This window comes from Scomber japonicus, chromosome 3, assembly GCF_027409825.1.
Source record: "Scomber japonicus isolate fScoJap1 chromosome 3, fScoJap1.pri, whole genome shotgun sequence".
Lineage (NCBI taxonomy): Eukaryota > Metazoa > Chordata > Actinopteri > Scombriformes > Scombridae > Scomber > Scomber japonicus.
Window position 1 is genome coordinate 28,602,863 of NC_070580.1, and position 23,941 is coordinate 28,626,803.

General features: G+C 40.7%; 1 protein-coding gene across 1 annotated transcript in view; it reads right to left on the minus strand.

Moving 5' to 3' along the window:
- The window catches only part of eif4g3a (eukaryotic translation initiation factor 4 gamma, 3a), a 53,623-nt gene continuing 29,682 nt past the window's right edge, over window positions 1-23,941 (minus strand). The window contains exons 10-34 of the mRNA XM_053316601.1: window positions 23,469-23,661; window positions 21,924-22,736; window positions 20,964-21,052; window positions 19,540-19,861; window positions 19,254-19,378; window positions 17,791-17,907; window positions 17,095-17,250; window positions 16,618-16,815; window positions 15,798-15,944; window positions 15,452-15,688; window positions 13,697-13,801; window positions 12,029-12,167; window positions 11,560-11,681; window positions 9,660-9,750; window positions 8,882-9,002; window positions 8,428-8,654; window positions 8,176-8,288; window positions 6,834-7,006; window positions 5,805-5,930; window positions 5,422-5,503; window positions 4,837-4,935; window positions 4,528-4,674; window positions 2,903-2,984; window positions 2,668-2,805; window positions 1-1,079 (exon numbers count right to left, since the gene is read on the minus strand). Of these exons, the coding sequence (XP_053172576.1) occupies window positions 898-1,079; window positions 2,668-2,805; window positions 2,903-2,984; window positions 4,528-4,674; window positions 4,837-4,935; window positions 5,422-5,503; window positions 5,805-5,930; window positions 6,834-7,006; window positions 8,176-8,288; window positions 8,428-8,654; window positions 8,882-9,002; window positions 9,660-9,750; window positions 11,560-11,681; window positions 12,029-12,167; window positions 13,697-13,801; window positions 15,452-15,688; window positions 15,798-15,944; window positions 16,618-16,815; window positions 17,095-17,250; window positions 17,791-17,907; window positions 19,254-19,378; window positions 19,540-19,861; window positions 20,964-21,052; window positions 21,924-22,736; window positions 23,469-23,661 (4,344 nt within the window). The 3' untranslated portion in view covers window positions 1-897. The remainder of the gene's footprint in view (window positions 1,080-2,667; window positions 2,806-2,902; window positions 2,985-4,527; window positions 4,675-4,836; window positions 4,936-5,421; window positions 5,504-5,804; window positions 5,931-6,833; window positions 7,007-8,175; window positions 8,289-8,427; window positions 8,655-8,881; window positions 9,003-9,659; window positions 9,751-11,559; window positions 11,682-12,028; window positions 12,168-13,696; window positions 13,802-15,451; window positions 15,689-15,797; window positions 15,945-16,617; window positions 16,816-17,094; window positions 17,251-17,790; window positions 17,908-19,253; window positions 19,379-19,539; window positions 19,862-20,963; window positions 21,053-21,923; window positions 22,737-23,468; window positions 23,662-23,941) is intronic.

Here is a 23,941-nt window from a genome sequence, read left to right on the forward strand (position 1 = left end):
AAATACCTTTTTTGTCTTTAATGTATTTACAAGCTTTTTAATCTGCTCTGTAGGTCTGAATTATTACAAGCATGTCAAGTTCAGCGACCCTGGCCATTTGCTTTTTAAAGTTGCATTTTTGCTCATTTCATGTGAACGTGTCCCGTTTGTTTGTTTGTTTGTTTGTTCGACAGTTCTGTGGACTGACTTGCATCGCGACTTCAATGCATACCTCTTTACCTCGTGGTGAGGCGTATGTACATATCACGTGGAGCAAAGCCTCAAACATCATTCACGGACAACGTTAATAGTTTCTGTGCATCCAGGCCTCCTCTGTTTTTTTTTTTTTTTGTGTTTTGTTTTGTTTTTAATCTCTCTCTTCCCCTTCATCCCAAAATAACTTTGTTTTTACCCTGTTTTAAACCAAACAGTGTGGAATCCGGGGAGTCTTATTTATTTCACAATTATTATTTTTGTTATTATAATTAATTATATTGTTATTTCTGTTGACATTTTTCTCGTTGTGAGCATCTGCAAATGTTAAATAACTTTCATATTTGCAGTCCTTAAAAAAATAATAAATTAAAGAGTCCAGAACCTATGTATCTTTTAAGTCTCTTCTTAAAAAGTAACAAAAAAAAAAAAAGAACAAAAAAAAAAAGGAAGTTAAAATTTAAAACAAAAATATTTTCTATGTATTATACAGGTATTTAGTGCTTCCGCCGTTGGGAATCCAAACTCAAAATGGCGGTATGTTTTCAGAACTGTACCGCAGAAAAAAATTCCAGCCGTAAACGTGTCGTCCTGCCCACACACCCATTTTGAATGTTTGTTCTGCTGTAAGGAGATGCAGTTCTAGTACGCCTTGCCCCCCCTCGAACCCCCCCGCCCCCCGAGCGGAGGCGTCGTCCCCCCTCGTCAATTATCCTCAGACTCCTCCTCCGCCTCCCGCAGCCAGGTGAAGAAGGCCGTGACGGACTTGAGGGCCACGCCTTTACCCTGCTGCTCGGCGGGGTCTTTGCTCGTCTCCCACTTGTAGAAAGCGTCCTCCGAGATGACGTCCTCGTCATACAGACAGTCAAAGAACATCCGGAGAAGGTCTGGAAGAAAATATACATCATGTCAGCACTTGTCTGTCAGCTGGGAAGTGCAATAATTAGATAGTTCTTCAAATTCATTCATCTTGAATCTCAAATATATAAATATAGAACTAAATGTATTTATTTTATGCTACAATTAATTCAAATTAGAAGACTAAATATCCCCTGTTGACTTAGCAGTGTGGTTATATTATTGATTGAAATGTTTGATAAAAAAATACAAAGAAATGGATTGTTTTGTATTATTTTGGCATATATTATTTAATAGATGCGCAATATGATCTAAAAGGGTTAAGGTATTTTTCATTTCACCCTTAAAATATTTTTGTGTTTGGCTTTTATCTCCAAACTGCAAAATCGTGAGTGAATTTGAGTTTGAAAACAAGTCACATGAACTCATGAAGTCATTTGACTGATTCTACTAAGATTAAAACCATGAAAATGTTCAAATATTAAAGTTTCTGCTCATTTAAAGTTTAACACAGTGAAAACTGGGCTAGTCTGCTTCATCTGACCTGTGTGTGAGGTTTTGATCAGATTTGACGGCAGCCTGTCCACAGTCTCTAACCTGTCCTCACATTTTAATCCTACATTTAGCTGAATCCTGATCGGTGCAAAGAAATACATGACAATAAATACTTTATTTAGATCACTTCTCAAAACTCATTTATACAGACCAGCTTTTATGTGATGTCACTTGTTTATTGTTAGACTTTTATTTCTTTCATTGTGATTGTAATTTGACTTTATATATTTTTATATTACATTTTCATTGTCCTCTACCTCCATCTGGTCAATGTCTGTCTTATTACTGCTCTCTGTGTTGTTTGTCTTTCCTTTGTCTGCCAAAGCACTTTGTAAACATTGTTTTTAAAAAGGTGTTATATAAATAAAGTTATTATCATCATCATCATCATCACTTCTTCAACTGAGCCCCATCTGCTTCAAGCAAGTGAGAGGAGGAAGAGAGATAAAACAGTGACATCAGCTTATTTAGTGGTTTCATTTTACAGGAACATGGCCGACTTCTGTTTTCACTGAACATGTGTAATCTTTGAATACGAGCGTCAGATAAGATGATTAGTTTTCTCTCGATCGTTTTGTTCTGTCTGCCTTACCGATGATCTTTTTAACCCTTACTATCAGAGCCATTATACAACTCCAAGTCCCTTTAACTACTTTACACAAAACATAAATCAAGTAAATGTTAGTTCAATAATATCCAGATTCAAAGTTTTATTAACTGTTTGACTTTTTAAATCAACTTGAAGTTATTTGTTGTTATCAGGATGATTTCATTATGTATTTCTAACTGCTGCTTCAAAAGTTAAAGGATGAATTGAATTTAGACTTTTAAGCCGACAGGACACAAAAAGTCCTGGAGGTGCTCAGATCTGATGGAAATTTGAACGTCGCACTGCTGAGGAAGATAATGTGACGTGATCAAAAGCTCCAGAGCAGCTACTAAATGGACCTTGTGTTGAGATTACAGTATCTACAACGCTACTTAAAACATGTTAACCGAGTAAGAAATTGCTTCTAACCCACAACTTAACGTTTCTCTGATAAGAAATGAAGCAGCACTTACTCGGAGGCTGATCGAGGGCGACTATCAGCGCCTGAAGTGCATAAAGTGCTTGCAGCTGTCGCTCAGTGTCTGAGTTAAGGTATTTGAGTAATACAGGCAATCTCCTCTGGATGATGGCCGTGTCCACTCGTGTGTCGTCTGTAAATGAGTTCAAATTAAAAAAAAGTCAGCAGGTGAGATTTGAGCCGAGTGAAGAAGTGAAGTCTCTCTCCCCTCCAGGTGGTGACGCGCTTACCTTTCACTGCTGCCTTACACACAGCCGTCATCAAAGCCCTCAGGAAGGGAGACGAGCTCATCTGAGATTCGTCGAGGTTTGCCTGCAGCACGGAGGAGGAGGAGGAGGAGGAGGAGGAGGAGATGACACACACACACACACACACACACACACACACACACACACACACACACACACACACACACACACACACACACACACACAGAGTCAGTTTCCCAAGGCTCAACACACTGAACAACAACATGGTGGCATTATTGTATCATATAGTAGCATCGTGTGCACATTTCTGGGTCTATATTTATATTCTGGGGCTCATCTGGAATATTTTTACTAATTTCCTCATTTATCTCATAGTGGCTCTTTTTCAGTTCAGCCTCTGTCAGAAACAGGCCGTTTTTTAGACACTCCAGCCGCATTGAAAGATACATAAATAGACACAGGTAACAGGATTTATCTTTTTTCCCCCCTTTCTTTCCTCAAAATGTAAACTTCTTAAATATATCCGTACATGTTTGAGCCCGAATCTGACGTGAACTGAGCGAGCGGACGACATTGATAACGGCAGACGACTGTTTGTGGGCACGCATGGATGATCCTTTGCTGCCTTGTGACACTTTGTAACTTGGATTTTTGAAAAGTGCTCCATAAATAAAGTTTATTATTAAGCTTATTAAGTGGAGCTGACTTTGCAAAACGAAGCTCTCACAGAAGCTTTTTTAAAACTTGTGTTCACCTCATATTGTTGTACTCTGATATAACTGTCATTTTTAACAGACATCAAACATCATAATACATAAAAAGCATTTTACGAAATGCATTTTGTCGCTTGCTTCGACCCTAACAGGCCTCTATGATCTTCTGTTTGGTGTCATTTAACTTAACTTTTAGTCCTGGCTGGTTTCTGGTACTCTGCTCTACTATCAGCCCAATAACAGTGTGTGAGTCACCACCTCCACATTCCTGCTGGTGAGTGCTGTTGTGTAACGTGGTGATTATCTGTTGTAGTCGGCTCCGTCATTCATGTAGTTCAACACCAGATCAAAGGCAAATAATCCACTGGATTTGTACTGCGAGTTATTTTGTGGTAAGGACGACTTCTTTATTTCACTTTCCTCAAAAACACAGTTGAGTTGAGCTGATGCATCCAACTCAAATGAAAAGTTTATATCGGCTTCAACTCTGAATGTACTTTCAGACTGCGAGTGGCTACAGTCCCTCTCTCTATTGTTTCCTAAGTAAACACGACGGTGGTTTAACTTTTCTCGACTTGGCATCTCAACTGGCGACCACAGAAATGACACCGAGCAAAACTATGCAGAAGTCAATTTTACTGGTATCAGTTCCCTGAATTGTACACCTCCTCACCAGCAGTTAAATATTAACCAATAAAACTGGTCTGACAGACGTCTGATATGATCTGAGCCACTTAACGCTGTTTATGAACCGTGTTAGTTTAACTTCCTGTATTAAATGCATCATAATGATTCACTAAGATTATTACTTCAAGATTTTTTACTGATTAGTGGCTCATTATCTAAATACGCTGTATCAGAGTTTGTAAGTCATACATATGAGTTTTAACCACTAGTCTTGTAGAGTTTGGACGATAGATTCTCTTCTCGTACCTCGACCCAGTCAAAGATCTGCTCGTCACTGGCCATGTCCTCCAAGAGGAGTCTCTCCAGCTGGCGGCTCAGCTCCTCAGGAGACAAGATCTTCTTAGTCAGAGTCGTCTCGGGGCCGGAGCCGTCTGACAGAAGGAACTGGAGTTTCTGGTTGTATCATTCAATAAATGAGGAAAAGATGATGAGGAGAGGTTAGAATGTGCTATTTATTAACTCCTCAGTTTAGAGAAGTATCAAGTAAGCAGATGATGGTGATGATAAGTTTTCCTAAAATTGATATTTGTTGATTTGAAAAGCTTCATCACCGACCTGTTCTGAGATGAAAGCCTGGACGTCTTCTCCCTCTGGGAGGAGGTCGGTCCAGTTGAGGCCAGATTCCCTCCACAGAGAACCCACAATCCTATGGCTCTGTGGGGACAAGAGGGGGCAACGTCACACCTCACTTCAAATATCTTAATCCAGCAGTACAGACTCAATAGATTGCTTATCAGTTTATAATAGAAATATAATTACTTAATGAATAAATAAACCAGATATATTTATAAAAGGACAAAATAACTTTTTATTGGGACGCACATTTCACACGATTGATAAATGTTAATAATAGAAGTGAATGAATAATCTAATCCTTTGTAATGCTTAATAAAAGTGCATTATTTTGTCTTTACTCTTTAATATGTAACCAAATATCCATCACAAAGGGCAGAACAGTACAGGGCTGCACATCATATAACCCACAAAATCATCCATTTTTAATCTTGTTAGGTGAATGATCTGTGATTAATATTCTTTTTTTTTATGTACGTCTCTAACATTATACACTCTCGTGGCTTTTTAATGAGAGCAGGTGATATAAACGTGTACACAATGAGTAGAAAACACAGTGTTGCTTACCATTTGTTTGCATAGTATGTACAGTATTTTAGAAATTAAGATCCCAGCTCTTCCAACAGGAAGCAAAGGTTTGCTTAATTCACTGTGAACAAACAGAAACCACAGAAATGTTGTTCATTACAAAGAGGAACAGGAAAGACAAATTACTCAAACAACTTTCATTCTACTTCAGATCTGCTCAGTTTGCAGAAATCACAGAAATCATTATGAAATACTTTCCTGTGCTGTTCACTTTTAAAATTTCTCTATATAGTCTGAAATGAATATATCTTGTAAATGAGCAAAAGAAACATGTAAAAATGTGACAGAAAGGGTGACAGTTATTGTAAATGTGGTTTACTGGGTTAATAAACAAACTGAGGGGATGGTGATCATCTCAGTACCTAAAGAGCTCTCTCATAGAGAAGCCCCCTTCTTTCAGCACAGGGTTGAGCAGCTCGGCCAGGTACAGCCAGATGTGGGGAATGTCGATGGCCATGTCGTCCGCTTGCTCCAGCGTGTCTGAAAACCTGAAGAAGGAAAACAAAAACAAAACCTATTATTCTTTAGGATAATACTACAAAATAAGAGCGTTATGGCTCCTGTGATACAGAACAACTATATATAAACATACATGTGTCGACATCTATAAAGCCTGAAGCTGCTCAAACCACCAATAACTAACAAGTTTAAAAGAAATAAAAAAACAATTTTCTTCTAAAATATTTTGAAGAAAAACTGATTTAATTCTGAAATTCATTATTTAAATTCTGTTGTTTCAGAGCAAGAAACTGTTTGAAAGTCCCTGAATAAAAAAATAAAATAAAAATCACCTCTTCATTAAAAAAAAAAATGTATTTCTACTTTCGACCTGACATCACTTTGAGTTTGAGTGGTGAAAGTTGTTTTAGATTTGGATCAATGAACTGTTCTGTTAAGACCCTGGAAATGAGGTTCAGAGGACCATGACTGAACAGAGGGTTGTTTGTGTGTTAAGTGTAGAGACTGAAGAGGATTTCGTTTTATAAACCTTTTATATGTATATATTTTCCAGATTATGCTCATATTGGTTGGACAATATCAAGTTGGCCAAAATAATCTATACAGAACCTGATTGATTGATGAATAAATGAAACTGAATCTACTTTGTTTGATTTCCAAATTTGAAAAAAAAAGAAGAAAGTTTTTTGTTATTTTTTTCTGGTAAATCAAATTCTTTCCACTCAAGCTTAAAAATAATTGAGTTTCTCTCTTTTCATGAATGCAGAGTTTCAATCAATGTTCTAACTACATGAAAACAGATGTTACATTTAAGAAAAGCAGACACGACTGTGATGTTTAAAAAAAAAAAAAAAAAAAAGGTCATCAGCTCTCTGCTAATAGAAAGTGATTATCTTCATGTAAGGCGGCGGGCGGCCCGCAGGTGAACTGACCCTTTGTAGAACTGAGGCTTTGGCAGGAGTCCCTGCTGCACCAGCTGGAAGAGGAGCTGGCCCATGTGGTCCCGTGTTATCTGACTGCGCTCCAGGGTCGACTCAACCCCGACACGCACAAAGACGTGCAGCTGAGAGCCCAAGTCGAGCTCGTCCACACACTGGATCGCCTCCTGCAGAAAACCAAAGAAATACCATCAAGACTGGAAACTAGAGAGAAGCCAGGTCACTAAATATTAATGACTTTATTTATGTTGTTTTTATTCTAGTTTTTAGCAACTTTTACTATGTGCTATTTTTATTCTTATATTCCATCTTCTTAATGTTTTATTTCTTTTCTGTTATTCTCTTAACATTGTTTTATGCTCTTTTTATGTGAAGCACTTTTTGTTGTAAATCACTTTGAGCTGCGTTTATTGTATGAAAGCTGCTGTACAAATAAAGTTATTGATCCAAAGTGAAAATCTGCAGAATTCTGTGGAACGTTTTGTTTGTTTGTTATGTGATAGATAATATTATTTAAGATAAAGATAAAGATAAGATACGATTTTTTTAGTGAGTCAGAGCTCAGTCACATTGTTCTAGGAATGAAAACAAAGTTCTCTCTTCCTGTCATTGTTTTGTTAGCTAATGACTCACAAATGTGTGGTTTTATATGTCCAGTGTAGTCAGAGACTTACACAAAGCCACATTTGATTTGAGGCTACATTTTGCATTTGATTGGGTTAACTTCTGTAAATGCCTCTGAGACAACATTTTGCAGGAGAAGACAATAATGTAAAAATACTGATTTTATGACATATTTGGCATATAATAAGAGATAAATAAGCAATTAACACAGGGACACAAGATTAAAAGTGGGGAAAAGTCATTTTCATTCCGACGGGTCTGAACATTTTGAGTTTCACAAGTAGCATCTTTATTGGTGGTAAATCTGCGGATGTGTCATCGGAATTCTGTGGGCTCAGATTTCGTGTGGGACTAGTTATTATTATTATTAGAGACACGAGAGAGAGAGGGGGGCGTCAGTCTGTCAATACATGTGTACACAGAACTTCATTTAATACATTTAAAAAAAACAAATGCTAATGTTTCTGTTGGTCAAGTTAATAATAATCAATGATCCATTTATTTTTAAACGCCACGAAAAACAAAACACCTGCTTTATCTTAATGAATGCCTTATTTTAAAAACAGTTATTTGCATGATTGATGAATCTGAAGGAGAATTGTCTGATTAAACCGTTAAAATCTCTGTGAGCTCCATTTCCATTAAACCATTTGCACCTATTATCACAGATCTTAGACGCCATGAGTCTGCTGTTGATTTTCTTGTGACTCACCTTGTAATCATTTATGTGGAGGAACTCATCGATGATGGACTTTGACTTCCTCTCTATCTCCTCCTCAGACAGGGCGGGTTTGTCCACTGTCGGTGCCGCTGGCTCAGGTTTCACTGTCAAAGTAAAACAACAGTAAACAACAATGTCTAGTCCCGTATGAGTCTGTTCTCTCTGATTTAAATCTCCACATAAATATAAAACCCACTGTATTCTGAATTTTAGATAAATCACACATATCCAGATGTTCCTCACCAGGCTCTTTGACTCTGCTGCGCTCCGGCTCCGTTTTGTCCTCGGTGACGCTCGGTCTCCGGGGTTCGGCTCCTTCTCGTTCCCGGTCTCTCCGCGGCTCCTCCGGGGTTTGGCTCTCCAGCAGCTCCTTCGAACTGCCGCCCCTGATGAAGGATCCGGGCCGTGACGATGGCGGCGCAGAAATCAGAGGCTTCTCGCTGCGTTCTCTCCCTGTACTGCTACGAGTGCTGGAAAGAGGAAAAAGACAAAAAAAGTTAGCCCCATTTCCGCTAAGGAAGTTCCTCTCACTCGGCCCTCTAAAGATGATGTTACTGAACATGAACAGAATGGAGAAGCACTTTTATGAGTTCAGTTTTTAACTAATTTGACTCCAGTCCTACTAAAAGAAGATCTGACATGTTTAACACTTTATTGACAGAGACAAATAACAAGCTTCGCTGTGTTTTTTTTTTACCTTCCCAGAGTTCTCCTAGAGTCATAGTCTGGGTTCTGTGGAGGGGTGGTGGAGGGTTGAGGTGAAGGTGTAGACTGCAGCGCGGAGTAACGGTTGAGGCTGCTACCAGTCCGTGATAGTTCTGTAAAGAAGAAGAAAGACGATATAATAAAACAAATGAAATAACAAAAAAAACTAGAATCAGATCAATAGAAGAGAAGATGGGCTTTTTCTTTAACACATGCTATACTAACCAGGCTACTATCACTTTCTGTAAACATGCAGCGGATGAGTAACCAGCTTTCTCCTCTACCCTTGACCTTATTTGGAAGCACTGTTTCTCCTGACTCACCGTATTTACAACATAAAACAGACTAATATGTGGAGAGTTCATCACTGATAAAAAAGGAAAAAAAAAAAAAAACACCACAGAAAATCTCCTGTAAGCTTCAGGCTCAAATTAAATGCGTGACATTTAAGTCAGCTGCAGATATTTTTTCATCCTTGAGTTCTGTGAACGCTCACAAAGCACAAATCAGAGTGATGCGTCAGGGTCAAGCACTTTTATCTCTTGGCATCAACTCTAGTTAGAGCCAACATGATTATTTCAAATGGGGTTTTTTATATTTTTACAAGTCAAATTTTGGTAACATTAGAATTAAAATAACAGTTTTGGGTGATAAATGCTCCACCTCCATGTTACATTTTGATGAGTTTGTAGTCTTAAAGATGTGGAAATAAAATGATGTAATATTTGGTACCTGCTGTGGTCTCGGTGAGTTAATAAGCATCATCTTACCCGAGTCGCTTGCTTTGGCTCCTCCACTGCTGCCCTTTACCCACGTGACCTGAGCCCGTGGGCCAAGCTGGATCTTCTCATCCATTTGAGGCTGCAGGGAAGAGAATGGTGTATTTATTATTTATTCTTAAGTTCTTAAGACAACATTTTATGAACGAGACTTTAATCCATGTGAACTGAAGAGAAACATAACACATATCGATCAGTGTAGATACTGTATATGTTTGTTTTACACTGAGAACAGAGGACTTGCTGCTCAGTTTATTTATATTAAGTGTTTTTAGGCATTCATTGATTAAATAAGGACAATTAACACATAAAATACTGATTATAACATCTAATATTAGACATTAAAACAGTAAAACAAGTGCACAACAACACTGAGAACATGACAGAGTCTTCCCAGCAGGGGGAGCTCTGAAAAGAACCTGCTTTTTTTTCCCCATTTATTTTTTTAAATACATAGTAGGACCCAGTGGATACCAGCAGGGGGACTTTGTGTTACTGTACATGTAAACCACAATAATGTAGATCAGATGAGGACAGGGACAGTTTGTGTACACAGCTTAGTTACGTTGAGCCTCAGGATTCATCTCGGCGCTGTGTAAACAGTTATCTCCTGTGTACAGAAACTTTCTCCTGACAGTAACAACTACGTGAGGGAGCTCGTGACTGGAGAGAAAAAAAAACACTTGAACCTGAGACGAACTTGTCATGACATGAAAAACTATCTCATAAGAACTTTAAATTAACCTGAGTGAGAGTTAAAAAAAAAAAAAAAACAAGCTGTGGATGTTTCAGGACTTTCTAATCTGTGATGATTCCTGAAGTCACCACAACACTGAACACTGAGCTGATCTTCTGTTGAATGGATGGATTATTTATCTTATTGTCTTGGTTTTAATCATAATTGTTTCATAGCATCATACAAGGATCAAGTCTATCATCATTTATAGAGAAGGAGGTCATTTCAATACTCAAATATGATCTGATGTTTTATGACATGATATCTCTTTTAATTATTTTACAGGCTACTGTCTATGCACGCACAGCTTACAATAAGCCTGCATTAAGTAAAGTGATATAAAAAGAAATTGAGATAAGTTTCACAGCAGGAAGCATTGCATGAAACAATAAAGGTGGTTTCCTATGAATATAACTATTATATCCTCTTTGACAGATTATGTGGGTGGGACTATTTCGTGGTCAGGAAGAGATCCAGACAGACGCTCTTCAACCTCACAATTACCAAAACAGTGATTCCTAATATTAAGTGAAACTAATAGCTGCAGCTCATTTATATTGTGAGTCACGAAGCCCACGCAGGTGTTGTTTTCAGAGGCAATCTGTGGATCTAAGCTAAAACCTGGACTATGTTTATTAAAAATGCCTGAAATGATCTACAGACATCATTATGTTCATTTTAATTTCAGGGTGTAGATCCTTACAGCTTTTATCATGATGTGGGACGGCTACGAAACTGGAGCTGAGGAGGCTTCTGCACACACACGCATGCACAGTATCTGGGTTATAAATTTTATGATGGTTTTTATTATAAGATATGTTTGCATGGAACATAAGTAGCTAGCAGGTTGTTCATATCATTGTACTCGCAACCTGTACGGAGGGATGTGAGCAAATCAAACTATATGGGTCACAAATAAATGATATGATAGTGATCAGTCTTAGATTGAGTGTCTCCAGCGCCTGTGGACTTCTTCTAGTGTGAGATACACTGAGTGGGTGCAATAAAACGCCCAATTTGGGTGTCAGTGTGACAGACTTTTAAAAAGGTTTGATAGACAGTGTTGATATTACAGTTCTTTGGCGTCCCTCCAGCCGGTGGCGACCTCCGAGCTCATCCTCCACGCCTAAAAACAGACTTGGCATCATGTCTCACCTTGGAGATCTTTGGGATCTTTGTGGGGTCAATAGTCCTGCTGTTCTTGGTCATGGGCACAGTGTTCCAGGTCTCTTCTCTCGGCGCGCGTTGATCTCTCTGATCTCTCTGATCTCTTGGATCTACGGGGCACAGAGAGAGAGACACACACACACACACACACACACACACACACACACACAGAAAAATGAGCTCAGTGATATTTACATTTACTGGAGTCAAACGACTGTCAGAGTGACATTTCTGACCATGACTACCACACTTGATGAATTATTTCAGGTCAGCTGACAGACAGGAGGGGGTGGGGTAGAGGGCGGGGGGGGCTTCCTGTCTGCCGCTGGGCACAATAGTGTCTCTGCAGGCTATAGGGACAGGAAGTGTGCCTGTACACTCACAGGCTTCCTGAGTCACTGTAGCTGTGCCTATGTGATGCTAAGCCTTAAAGAGGATTTAGACTTGCAGGCCTAACCTGGCCGTCTTTTGCTGTCCTTGGAGAGCAGCTGCTGGTGCACTTTTCTTTGCTCCTCCTGCTCTTCAATCTTCGCCTCCTTGTGTATCTGCTCGATGGTTTTCGGGCCCTGATCGGCTCTTCTGGACACCCAGTTGTGCTGTAGAGAAGGAGGAGAGGATAACCACGATGATGTGAATGAAGCAGCTGTGTCAGATTTCAGCATTTTAAACTCATTTTTTCCCTCGATTTAATGTTGACTTTGAATATCTTAAAGAGTATTAGTGGATTTAATCACCCGAGATACATCAGATCAAAAATAAAAGAAGTCGTGGACCACAGAGGAACATCCTTAAATTTAAGGGGATGAACTGATGATCTGAGCAATGATACTGACAGATGAACACGTTAACATCAGTTGCCGGTTTGTTTTTTGTTTTTGAACCGATTTTAATTTAAAATTTGACAGAAGTGGCACAGCAGGGCTCGAGTCTGTGTGTTTTTTTCTGATGTCTTGTAGTAGAGGAGACGGTGACATGGATTCAAACAGCTTGTGTTAGGTAAGAGTTAGGAGGGAATCACATTCAATCAATGCAGACGTCGCTCTATTAGAGACGCCTGATATATTACACTTTCTCATGTTAAACCATTAGCTTCTTGTTTATTTGTCTACATATTTGTTTCTGTCAGTGTTAGGAGCCCAGTAAAGGTTCAATGTGCTCCTTCAGTTCATTACTGAAGTTATAAATCCAAAGTATAATCTGGTTTTAATGATATTTTGAACAACAATACCTATGAAAAAAGGGGAATTATTAGACTTTAATAGCGTTCATGGTGGAGATATTAAATCAGTTTGGAGGACATACGCTCCAATTCATTTCTATTTCCTTCAAGGTTGTGTTTAAATTGATCTTTTTTACTGTTTTCATTCACTATTTTAAAAACTGTTAAAATATAATGTTACAACATTTTTGTGGATTAGTACTCAGAGCTTTTGTCATGACTCAGTCTGACCAGTAATAAAAAGCCCCTCATAACCCATTTTCCCTATTTAAAAAAAGGTGATGTCATGTACTTGTGTGCACCAATGAGGATTTAACAATAGTTGAACCAGAAGCTGATGACAGTTATGGAGGTTTTCTTGCTTGTGAAGCCAGACGATCGTCAATCAAACCACACCCACACAGTCCCGAGGACGAGGATTAACTTGGTTTTTGAGAGTTTAACTTTAAATAAATAACACCGCAGGATGTTGTTTATTTTTTCAAACTATAACCTTGTTGATTATTTAACGGATTAAATTTAATATAACAGAAGAATATTGAAGTTTTTAAAAAGGGATTTAAGAGTCAATTAGCTCCTCTATTGTCAAGCACAGGCAGGTCCAGGTAGAGCTTTGCCTACAGTTTATTTTCCCCCAGAGTTTTTTCTCTCATCAATCTCTCTAAAAAAACAACAAACAAAACAAAGGTCTTCAAATTCAATAATAAGAGCAGTACAAAGAAATCCATTTAGCAGAAATATGACCAGAATACCCAACATCCTCCCATAAGAAGGTCAGAGAGAGATCAATGAAACAGATCTCTGTGGGAAAATAAACTGAGGACCGGAGATAGTCCTGAATCATGGGAGTCGGACTTTGGACTCAGCTGTGCTACTGAGCAGATACAAAACAAACATCACACTCACCAATCTCAGGTCTATAATGTCCTGTAACATAAACCGTATCCGAGATGACGTCTTCCTCTCCTTGACGATTTTCTCCATCTGATTGAAATACTGATCCATTCGAGGCTGCAGAGAAAGAGAAAGAGACACAGAGAGAGAGAGAGACAGAGAGAGAGAGCGAGAGAGGAGAGAGAGAGGGGGTTAATCTTGACGTGAAGGTTCTCCGTGTCTCTGGACAGCAGATTTTTACGGATTTCCACATGATTTCACTCAATTGACTCGATTGTTGGGTTTATTACTTGGAGCGGGAGCGGTCCTGAACATCCAACACTTAAATTGGAACATTTTTAGGGCGACAGCAGAACAAAAACTATAATAGCCTAAAATGAACAGATGCAATTCACAGTAATGGCCAGGCATTAAAACTGCCTTGTTGAGGAAATCACCACATTAAAACAGGATGAAACTCACCAAAATGACTAGACGGATGAGTCCAAACCACCATTCTGTATGATTTAATCCACTACAGCAGCCCTTTATATGTTTGCATACAGTATAAATATCATTTAGCAGCAAATAGAAAAGAACCAACGCTAAATAGAGATGATGGGTCTTTTATTTCCTCTTTTGCAGGGTGACTGGTAGTTGATTAGGATTAAACCAAATGTCACACAGAGAGAGGGAGAGGGAGAGGGAGAGGGAGAGGGAGAGAGAGAGAGAGAGAGAGAGAGAGAGAGAGAGAGAGAGAGAGAGAGAGAGAGAGAGAGAGAGAGAGAGAGAGAGAGAGAGAGAGAGAGAGAGGCCCTCAGGTCCATTGCGTCTCTGCTCTACAAGCATCTGAGGACTCTCGCTGTGTCCAGCTGGGAGTCACTGATGTCTAACAGGAGAGCCGATTCATACAGAACAAAGCAGAGTATATTCCTGTTTCCTCATAACCTACATACACAGTCTCTCTCCCCCTCTGGGATGAAATGTAGCCCAGCTGATTTCAGATCAAATCCCACCAGAACCTGCTCTTTTATGCCTCCCGAAAACTGTGACGTCAAACTGAAAACACTGACGTCAAGGAGCTGCTTCTTGGGCACGGAGCTAAACTCTTCACCTCATGACTTCGAGCCCTGAATCAAACTCTCGATTTCTTCTTCGCTTTTAATTTTGGAGTTTTTAACAAAACGCCAGGCTCGTTCGAGGTCTTCCTCCTGTGTTAGCGAGCCTCCTAATATGTTATCAACGAGAATCCATGTAGCTCATCACGCTGACGGCCTTGAGGCTTTTCCAGCAGGTATGACGTAATACAAATGTAGCACAACTGCAAGTCACAGTCACACCGATAATCACTCTTAATGTTATATTGTAGAGGAAAAGAAATCTGCTAAATCACCAACTGCATTTTATTTTCTGATTAAATTAGATCTGCAATTAATTATTATTTTCATTATTGATTAATTTCACTATTGATATTGATAAATAATTTTCTGAATTTTGCTCTTGGTCAGAAAATGTTGAATAACCTCAAATTTTGTCTCAACTAACAGTCTACAACCCAAAGATATTCAGTTTACCGTCTCAGAGGACTAAATAAACACATTAAAAAAGAAAGATTTTTTACTTCATTTATACACCAGAGTTCAGACGCTGTGTTTTGGAGGCTGTCTGATTCACAACAATCTCCTCCGATATCAAGACAGAGCAGAACACAGACGCTTTCTCACACATACCCCTCAAACACAAAACCAGACTGTTACCGAGCACTAACCGCTCTCTCTTGTGACTCACCTTGGCCTTCTCAAAGTCGAGGTCCTTGCCGATGGTGGTGAGCAGCCTACACAGGCACTCCAACGACTCCTCGTCGTGGTTCTTCAGCAGCTTCACCACGCAGTCGTGCATGATGGCCTCCGTCAACATCTTGAGCTTGAAAAGTTCGCCGATGAACTTGATGTTGCCGATGGAACGCCTTCGGGCCTTGTCTTTGGCCTCCTCCAGCTCCTCCTGAAGCCGCTCGCGCTCCGTCGACTAAAGGAAGGAGAAAGGAGGAAATGGCAGCTGTGTTACCTCTTATTCACAAAAAATGTAGCAGTGTAGAATCGGGGCTTCACATTTGACCCGTACGAGGATCACGTACCGATGCAGCAGAGTCCAGCTCTTTCTGCTTCCTCTCGAACACCACATCGTCCACCTTGTCTTTCTCAAACTCCTTCTGGCAGCGGTTTAGCAGCAGCTTACGAAAGTTCACTGTGGTGTTGGGTTTGTCGGTCATTTGCACTTTGAGCTGAACATCGGAAAAGAAACAGAAATATAAAGATGAGTTAAATGATGAACTAAATGCTTTAATTATGTTGAATGTTGAACAGTGAATCAGGCCATGAGAGGTTAGACTGAAAGACTTTACTTCACAAAAGCACCAAAAACAGCTTTAATCATTTCTAAGTTTGGATTTTTTATACTTTTTTATAGATGATATAGTTATTTATAGTATATATAGTTATTTCTTAGGTTACCATCTGATGGCAGTCAGTTAAAAATGTTTGTCCCACATTCTTATTAAAAGTATCTCACATTCAATAGATGCATTTTTAATTATTGACCCTTTTGTAAAGAGATTTTTATGTATTACTACCAACAAATGTGGCTCCAACTAGGCAACAGCAGCCTTTTCTCTCCTGCTGAGGATAGTTGGTGTAAACATGTTCAGATTTTTTTTTTGTAAGTCACCAAATGAAGTTCTAAAATGTGTCATTGTTTCCTGTCTGAAAAATGAACCATAGATGAAGTAAGGGTATTATTCATACTCCCCACCCCCCACCAACATCTTCCAGAGAAGTCAAATTATTTTTCCATCAGTGACCTTTCAACCACAACCTGTTTTTGTTTTTTTTTACCCAAAGTTTTACTCACTCTTTCGTTCTAAATGAAAACAATAAGCGTTTAGTGTCGGCGCTCACCGTGGCGAGGCAGCGGCACATGTTTCCATAAGCAACAGAGAAGCTGGGCTCGTCGATGGCCTTCTCGAAGACTAGGTCGATGACTCCTTTGAGCCTCTCCTCTGTGTCGATGGTCAGGTCCGTCACCTGCTTCATGAGCTGGTTGAACTTCTGAGGCGTTAGCTTGTTCAGGATGCTGCGTACCTTCCTGAAGAGATCCTGAGGGGGGGAATCGATCAGAAACGTTAGAAGTCAACCATCAAACAGTCTCTAAACTAACTCATTTGTCAGGCTGCCAAGTTTTTGATTAAAAATACCACTTTCTATCCCATTTTTCTGTCACTGTCTGTTAATTATGGTGAATAATTAGATTCGGTTAGGATTTCCAATAATCTGAGCTCTTCAATCAAGTGGATTTTTGATAGCTGGTATCTTTTAATACTCAGGTTTTCCTTTGTGTGTGTGTTTGCGTGTGTGTATCTTTCTGCTGGCCCTTACCTGTGTTTTCTGGGCCTCGGGTTCCTCTGGGGGGGGCTCTCGCTTCATGCCAGGTTTCCAGGCATTCTCGGACTTCTTCAGCTGAATGTCGTCGTTCACCGACACGTTCATGATGATCTTCCTGGGTGGAGGCCGCCGCGTGCCAATGTTCATAAGCTGAGGATGGGATGAAAGAACATGAAGGTCACCGTGATGACAGTTTTTCTTTCTGTCAACATGACATACCGTCTATGCTGTGTTGAGTCTGAGTCTGAGTCTGTGTGTGTTTAATGAAAAGTTACAAATCTAAATGTCATTCATCATCTAGCTGACAAAATCTCTACCATCATATTTAAATGTCTTTTTATGTGGCTGTGTTTTTGCGTTTCTATCCTGTGAAGCATTTTCAATTGCCTTGTTGATGAAATAGACATAAATTTGCCTTGCCTTGCCAGAAGACTGTGCTCGTTATCTTGTGAAATATCACACCTTTTGTACTGGAAAGCTTTATCACTGACCTGATATGTTGTCTAGTTGTGTCTAATATGTCGCTACGCTCGAGTAGATTACAAGAATGGAAAAAAAAGAAAAAGGAGATCTGTTGTGCCTGAGTTTTGAGATAAAACGAAGGTGGAATTAGGGGAGTGAGTGTGTGTGTCTTTATGAATGATCGTGGGAGCTTGCGTGTGTGTGTGTGAGTAGGCATGTGTGACTCACAGCAGCTCCTCGTCCTCCGGTCATCTGCCTGCCAAAATCTGCAAAGGCAGGTGTGAAATCAGGTCCTCTGGAAATCACCCTGGAATCCACTCGAGACAGCATCTTGTTTTGGTTCATCTGTAGGACACAGAGCATTTATATAGATAGATATACATATGTACACACACACACACACACACACACACACACACACACACACACACACACACAGTCAGAGATTGGGCTGAACAGCAGGGGGAGCAGTGATCCTCTAATAATACTGGCAACAGGGCAAAAGGAGTCAGCCTGGAGAGAAAGTGTTTGCATTTCTAACTCGATGGTGCCTTAAAGGTGACTCGCTGTAAATGACAGTCACACACACAACATTGCCAGTTTTTTGATTTTTTTTTCTTTTCTTTTTTTTTACTCTACAGGCAATAAATTCTGTTGGACTGGTTCAGCAGGCCGTTCAGTGTGTGTGAGAGAGAGAGAGACGTCAGAACCAGATGTGGAAGAGAAGGAAGGAAGAAAGGAACGCAGGAGAGAGAGAGAGAGAGAGAGAGTGAGAGAGAGAGGGAGAGCGAGAGAGAGAGAGAGATAGTTGTGGGGGAGGAGAGAAAGAGAACAAATCCAGCTCATTGTCTTTCAGCTGTCCTTGACTTCTTCGCTACTCTTTTCCAGCGAGATTTCACTTTCTCCCACAGAGAAAAAGAAGACTATGGGATTGTACATCAGCCGGTCTGGTTGTTCTTTTCGGAGAGGTGGGGGTGGGGCATGTACTCTTAAAACGTTGCCAAGTGTGACATAATAGCAATGTGATTTTAATCAAAACAGCATTTCACCGGGCCCATATGCTCCACCCATACGTATGTGTGTGGATCAGAAGAATGAACCAAAACTCTCTGTGTTGTATCTTTGATTTCAATGCACAAAATCTAACAGGGTAAAAGTGAGGTAATGTCTGTATTTACTTGAGCCAATGATGAAGGACCCCATTAGATAAAAAGGGTTATTCAAAAACGATGGCTGCAACAAATCTTCATTCATCAAATCTATGTTTTAATCACTTAATTGATTAGGATTTTAAAAAACCTCGACAGTGCCTGAATAATGCCCTCCACAAATTCCCTGAGCCCACTTCAAGTTATGTTTTTATCCGTCCAACATTTTAAAATGTGAAGATGTGTGACGTACATTTACATCAGGGATTCATTTATCATTTTTGAGAAGCTGGAAACGCACTGAACACTGAAACATATGATTTCTATTTAGAGAGGAAAATATTGTGGGCCATAATTTAACAATAGATCCACAAAAATCACAAGTCCATGTTAAAGGACACATTTAGGGCCTCCTGAGGTGGTTGGATACCTGTTAGATTAACTAATTGTACACATAACATTTACCTTCAAATTGTCTGAGAGCTCTTATAACAATAAGATATTTTTGCATGCAGGGCCCTCTGCAACAAGTGGCTTACGTACCTTGTCCAGCACCACGTCACTGATGGGTGGGAGTCCCTCAGGTTTCTGTATGCAGGCAGGCATGAACTGGAAGCCCAAAAGGAATTCCCTATCATACTGACGCTTCCCGCTGGATTCTGACAGGTCTGGACCACCAAGAAGGTTTTGAGAAGGAAGGAAGGAGAAACACGTTTAAAAACAAAAACAAATGGGACAAACACATGTTAACGTGTTCCAGATTTGAAGTTTGAACACAAAGAAATAATTCAAAGTGGGGAAAGAAACATCTGTCCGGCTCCTTTCTAACCTTCTATGTCCTGTGGAGCCCCCGTGGAGTTCTCCTTATCTCCCGGTGTGACCCCACTGTCGCTGCTCTCCGTCTCCGAGGTGTGGCCCGCCCCGTTCCTCATGGGCTCCAGCTCGGACTCTCCGTTCTCCTCCGGGGCGGCCGGCTTCCCGTCGGCCTCGGGGCTGCTGGCGGGAGCTGCAGCAGCGGTGGTGGTGGCGGCGGCGGTAGTGGAGCTGAAGCCTGACGGTAGCGGTGCGGGGCTGCTGCTGCTGCTGCTGCTCGGTGGAGCGGACTGCAGGGACTGGTCTCCAGCAGGCTGATCTACTGGCCTCGGCTCATCCTGTGTGGAGGCGAGATTGAGTTTTCAGATGCGTGACTTATTTCCTTAATATCTGTCAGCGAGCATTATGGTCCGCTTAGTTAAACTTAAGCAAGATTACACATTCCTAGCTGCTAAATAGTTGAGCTTATTTTTAGAGATTTAAAGAACAAAAAAAAAAGACACTTAATTGCAGAATAAATATGTGACAGTCCATTGCAGAACTATAAGGGGGTCATTTGCAGAGGGGGGTGGATGCATAGGGTAAAAAAAATGGAGGAAAAGAAACAGGAATGAATGAATAAACACAGAGTGAAAGCAGGGGACTTAGGGATGAAAGATGATGAAATACAGAGAGAAAAAGCAAGAAAATAGGAGCCCAACAGTAACAATGGACAAAATGATGCTGGTATGGTTTTCATTATATTTCTATCTGTACATTTAACACTATTTAAGGAAAAAAAAGGGATTCTTTTGCTTCTATTTTTACTAAAAAGCTGTTTTTAGTCATTGCAGTTGTATATTTTTGCACTTTTTATTAGTCCCACTAAAGTCAGAACATGAACTTCCTGATTAGACCTGTGAATTGTCTCACAGCAACAAACAATAAAAAGGAGAAGAAACAAGAGAGGGGCAGAGCTGATTATACGTACAGTGGGCCGGGCAAGCAATGAAGATGATGGATAACTCCTTTGCTGTCGTAGTCAGACGATAACGACACCCCAAAGTCATTTATGTCTGCTTTCCCCCCACCACACATGTGGAAACATTTTACACTTGAACTATTGCCTACATCATGCCTTTCCTCTGCTCGCTCACATAATCTGTGTCCCCCCCCCCTTCTTTGATACTTTGAAGGCAGTGTAAGAAGCCTATTTGAAGAGCAGGTCAGTTTTACATGATCATTTATTGTCTATTTGACTATAAGCAGAAATATACTGAACATAATTTGAAGTTGAACTTTTCTAAAATTTAAGATGGTTCATATTCAATGTGTACGTAGGGCCGCTATGTTGCACCGTCCTGTTTCTACAGTAGCCCAGAATGGACAAGAAAACATTTATCTTACATTTTTCACAGGTTTTGCGGCCTCTGAATGTGCAGTTTGCGTGTTTTTTCTTACCTCTTCCTCCTTTTGGGGTGTATCTCCAGCAGAGATCCCTTCATTTGGTTTCCTCCAGGTCTTTGGTATAGCAGAAGCAGTCTGATTTACTGCGGGAAAATACAAAAGCAGAAACGTGCAGTCAGCCGCAGCCAGGCAGCAAACAGCCAAACCATAATGGATTAAAAAGGACTTTTTTTTTTTCACTTAAAAAACACAAGACAGAAATCTTTCAGTCTGTATTAGTAATCCCTAAAAACTGTCTACATTTAAATCTAGGTTGAACAGACTAGACAAATAATTCTTAGGTATATTTTAAACCTGTGATGGGTGCTCGACAGTTTAATTTCAATATCGTGGAAGCCTGACAATAAAATGATTTGAAGTTACTTAGCTATGCCTTTAACACTCTCCAAGTATATTAAACCTCATTGATCTCTCACCAAAATACAATTAAACTTAAAAATCCTGAGCAAAAATAAATATTTGATTTGAAAAAGCAGAGAGAAGGTGAAAAAAGTTGTTATTTTCAATGATTTATAACAGCAGCAGACATTCTTCCCATTTCTAGTCTCATTTAATGAACTGTCAATCTTTGCTTTTTTCATTTAACTCTTCCTACTTCTAGCTTGTTCATACATTTATCTTTCAGACTGAGGCGAGATAAAAAAAGGTCCGATAAGAGATTTGTTAGCATTGGAGCTTAACAAATGCAGGTATTCTGCCAACAGGGAACCAGATCAAAAGAACCCATCCCTACTTCCTGGGAATCTGTGTCAGTGTGGTGTTTGATAAGAGATTATTTGCAGTGTGTGCTGTACAGTTCATAAAACCTTAAATCCTGAGACATGCCAGAATATTATTTATCTAGACATAGTAAAAGCAAGCATAAACAAATGTTCTGGGTTTTAATATGTTTTACAGTAAACCTTTAAAAAAGTCACATCTGGATTTACCCTTCACAAGTGACAGATACAGTACCTGTAGTGGGACTCTTCCTGGTGAGTGCTTGTTGCTGGGACTCTGTTTTGCTGTCAGTAATGCCTCCATGTGCCTCTGTCCCCGCTCTGGGGACGAGGTCTTTAGTGTCCAAGGACTTGCTGGGCTCATCGGCCTCTGTTGTGGCCTGCACTAGAGGCGGAAGGCCTGGCGGGAGCATAACTGGCAAAGCTGGGGCGGGGCTTGAGGTCAGGGTGACTGGCACCACAGCCACAGGTGGCATAGAGGCGAGCGCAGCAGCAATGGGCACCTCTGGTCTTACGTCAGAGGGCAAGGTTTCAGAGGAGGAGGAGGAAGAGGAGGCTTCTCTGTAAGCAGGAGTGGAGGCCTGGGGCTGGAGTGCAGCTGTGGACAGAAGAGAAGGCTCATGAGCTGGGGGGTCCAACTCAGTCCCAGAGTCTGCAAGGCCATTCAGAGCTTTGGGAGCCGGCGCTGGGGAGGCAGCCAGAGTTCGTGGGGCTTCTGAAAGAGGCTTGTCTATGTTGGGAGTCTGAAGTGGCGCTAAAGACGGTTTATGTTCCCCGACAGAGGAGGAAGAGGAGGAGGAGGAGGGGGAGGGAGACGATGCTGGAGCAGTGGACTCCCTGGCTGAGGGACGTTCACTGGTGTTGGCCGCCGCGAGCGGGAGAGCGACGGGGGCGGCCACTGTGGCGGGGAAGGGAAGCTCTGGTTCGGCAGGAGGAGAGGGCTCAGTTGCAGGAGTGTTGGCCTCCAGTCTCTCTACGGGGGCTTCGGGCTGCACAATCCCAGGTGAGGAAGACTTCTGGACAACTGGCTCCAATTTTGGCGTTTCATCTGAGGGGGGGAAAGAGGAAGAGGAGGAGTGGAGATGAATAATAAATATGTGGTTTCAGAATGGGATCTGCTCAGGTACAGGTTTTACAAGGATTTGCATCACTTACTGTAATAACAGGTTTCCTAAATAGATAATGTGTGTAAAGATGCTTGGATGGAAAACACGGCTTTGAGTAGTCTTTAAACTAATTAACATTTCATTGGGGATGAGGCCTTTGCTGTAATTATGCCACTTATTGCAATTAATGTCAATTAAGAGATTGTGACCGACACAAACCAGCCAAACAATACGTTGGAACATTTACGTGAAGGTATCAATTAAGATGCTTAAAAACTGCTGTATGAACTTTAAAAATAAACCTCTAGACAAAGGAAGAAGAAATGCTGATATAATAGTTAACTGCGGGAAAAGCAAAGAAGCCTGTTGACATTTCACTCGGATATGTAAGGAAAATGAAAGTGAAGGTATTTGGTGTGCATTGTGCAAAAAGAAAAGAAAAGTGTTACACAATCCATGTTTTAGCAAATAGTGTCTTGTGGGAAAATAAAACCCAAAGACGCCACTGGCTGACACAGGAGCAGAGCAGGCCAGTATTCTGTAAAGGAGGATTTAATGTTGTATTTTTTACAATTTCAAAACTAAATATATGGTTAAAACTGAAGAGTGGGAGCCCTATTATTAGGAGTTGTGGATGTATTTTTTTAAGAAAGCGAGGGGGTGTTAGGGCAGACCTGGCCCTGGTTTGGTGTCTGAAGCCCCAGTTGTCTGTGGCTGCTGTGGCTGCTGTGGCTGCGGTATGTGGGGGGGCTCCATCGTGTAGCCTCCAGAGTGGGCTTGCTGTGGCTGAGGAGGCTGCGGCTGCTGCTGCTGCTGCTGCTGCTGCTGCTGCTGCTCTGGAGTCTGGCTGCTGCTCAGCTGCTGCTGCTGCGATTTGAGGTAGAAAATGTGAGGATAATGAGGGTGCGGCCATAAAAACTAGCAACACAGAAAACCAGAAAAAGACGGGCACAAAGATGTAGGCAAGCGCGCGCACACAAACAAACAAGCCCAAATGCAGAATTAAGCAGAAATAAAGAGTCAGATGGGGGTGTAGTTACATTAGCAGACGGCAATGAAATGCAAGACAGAAGAGACAAGATGGAGAATGAAGATCGATGCAGAAGGAATGGCAGGAAAGAAGGGAAACACTCAAGAAAAAAAAAAA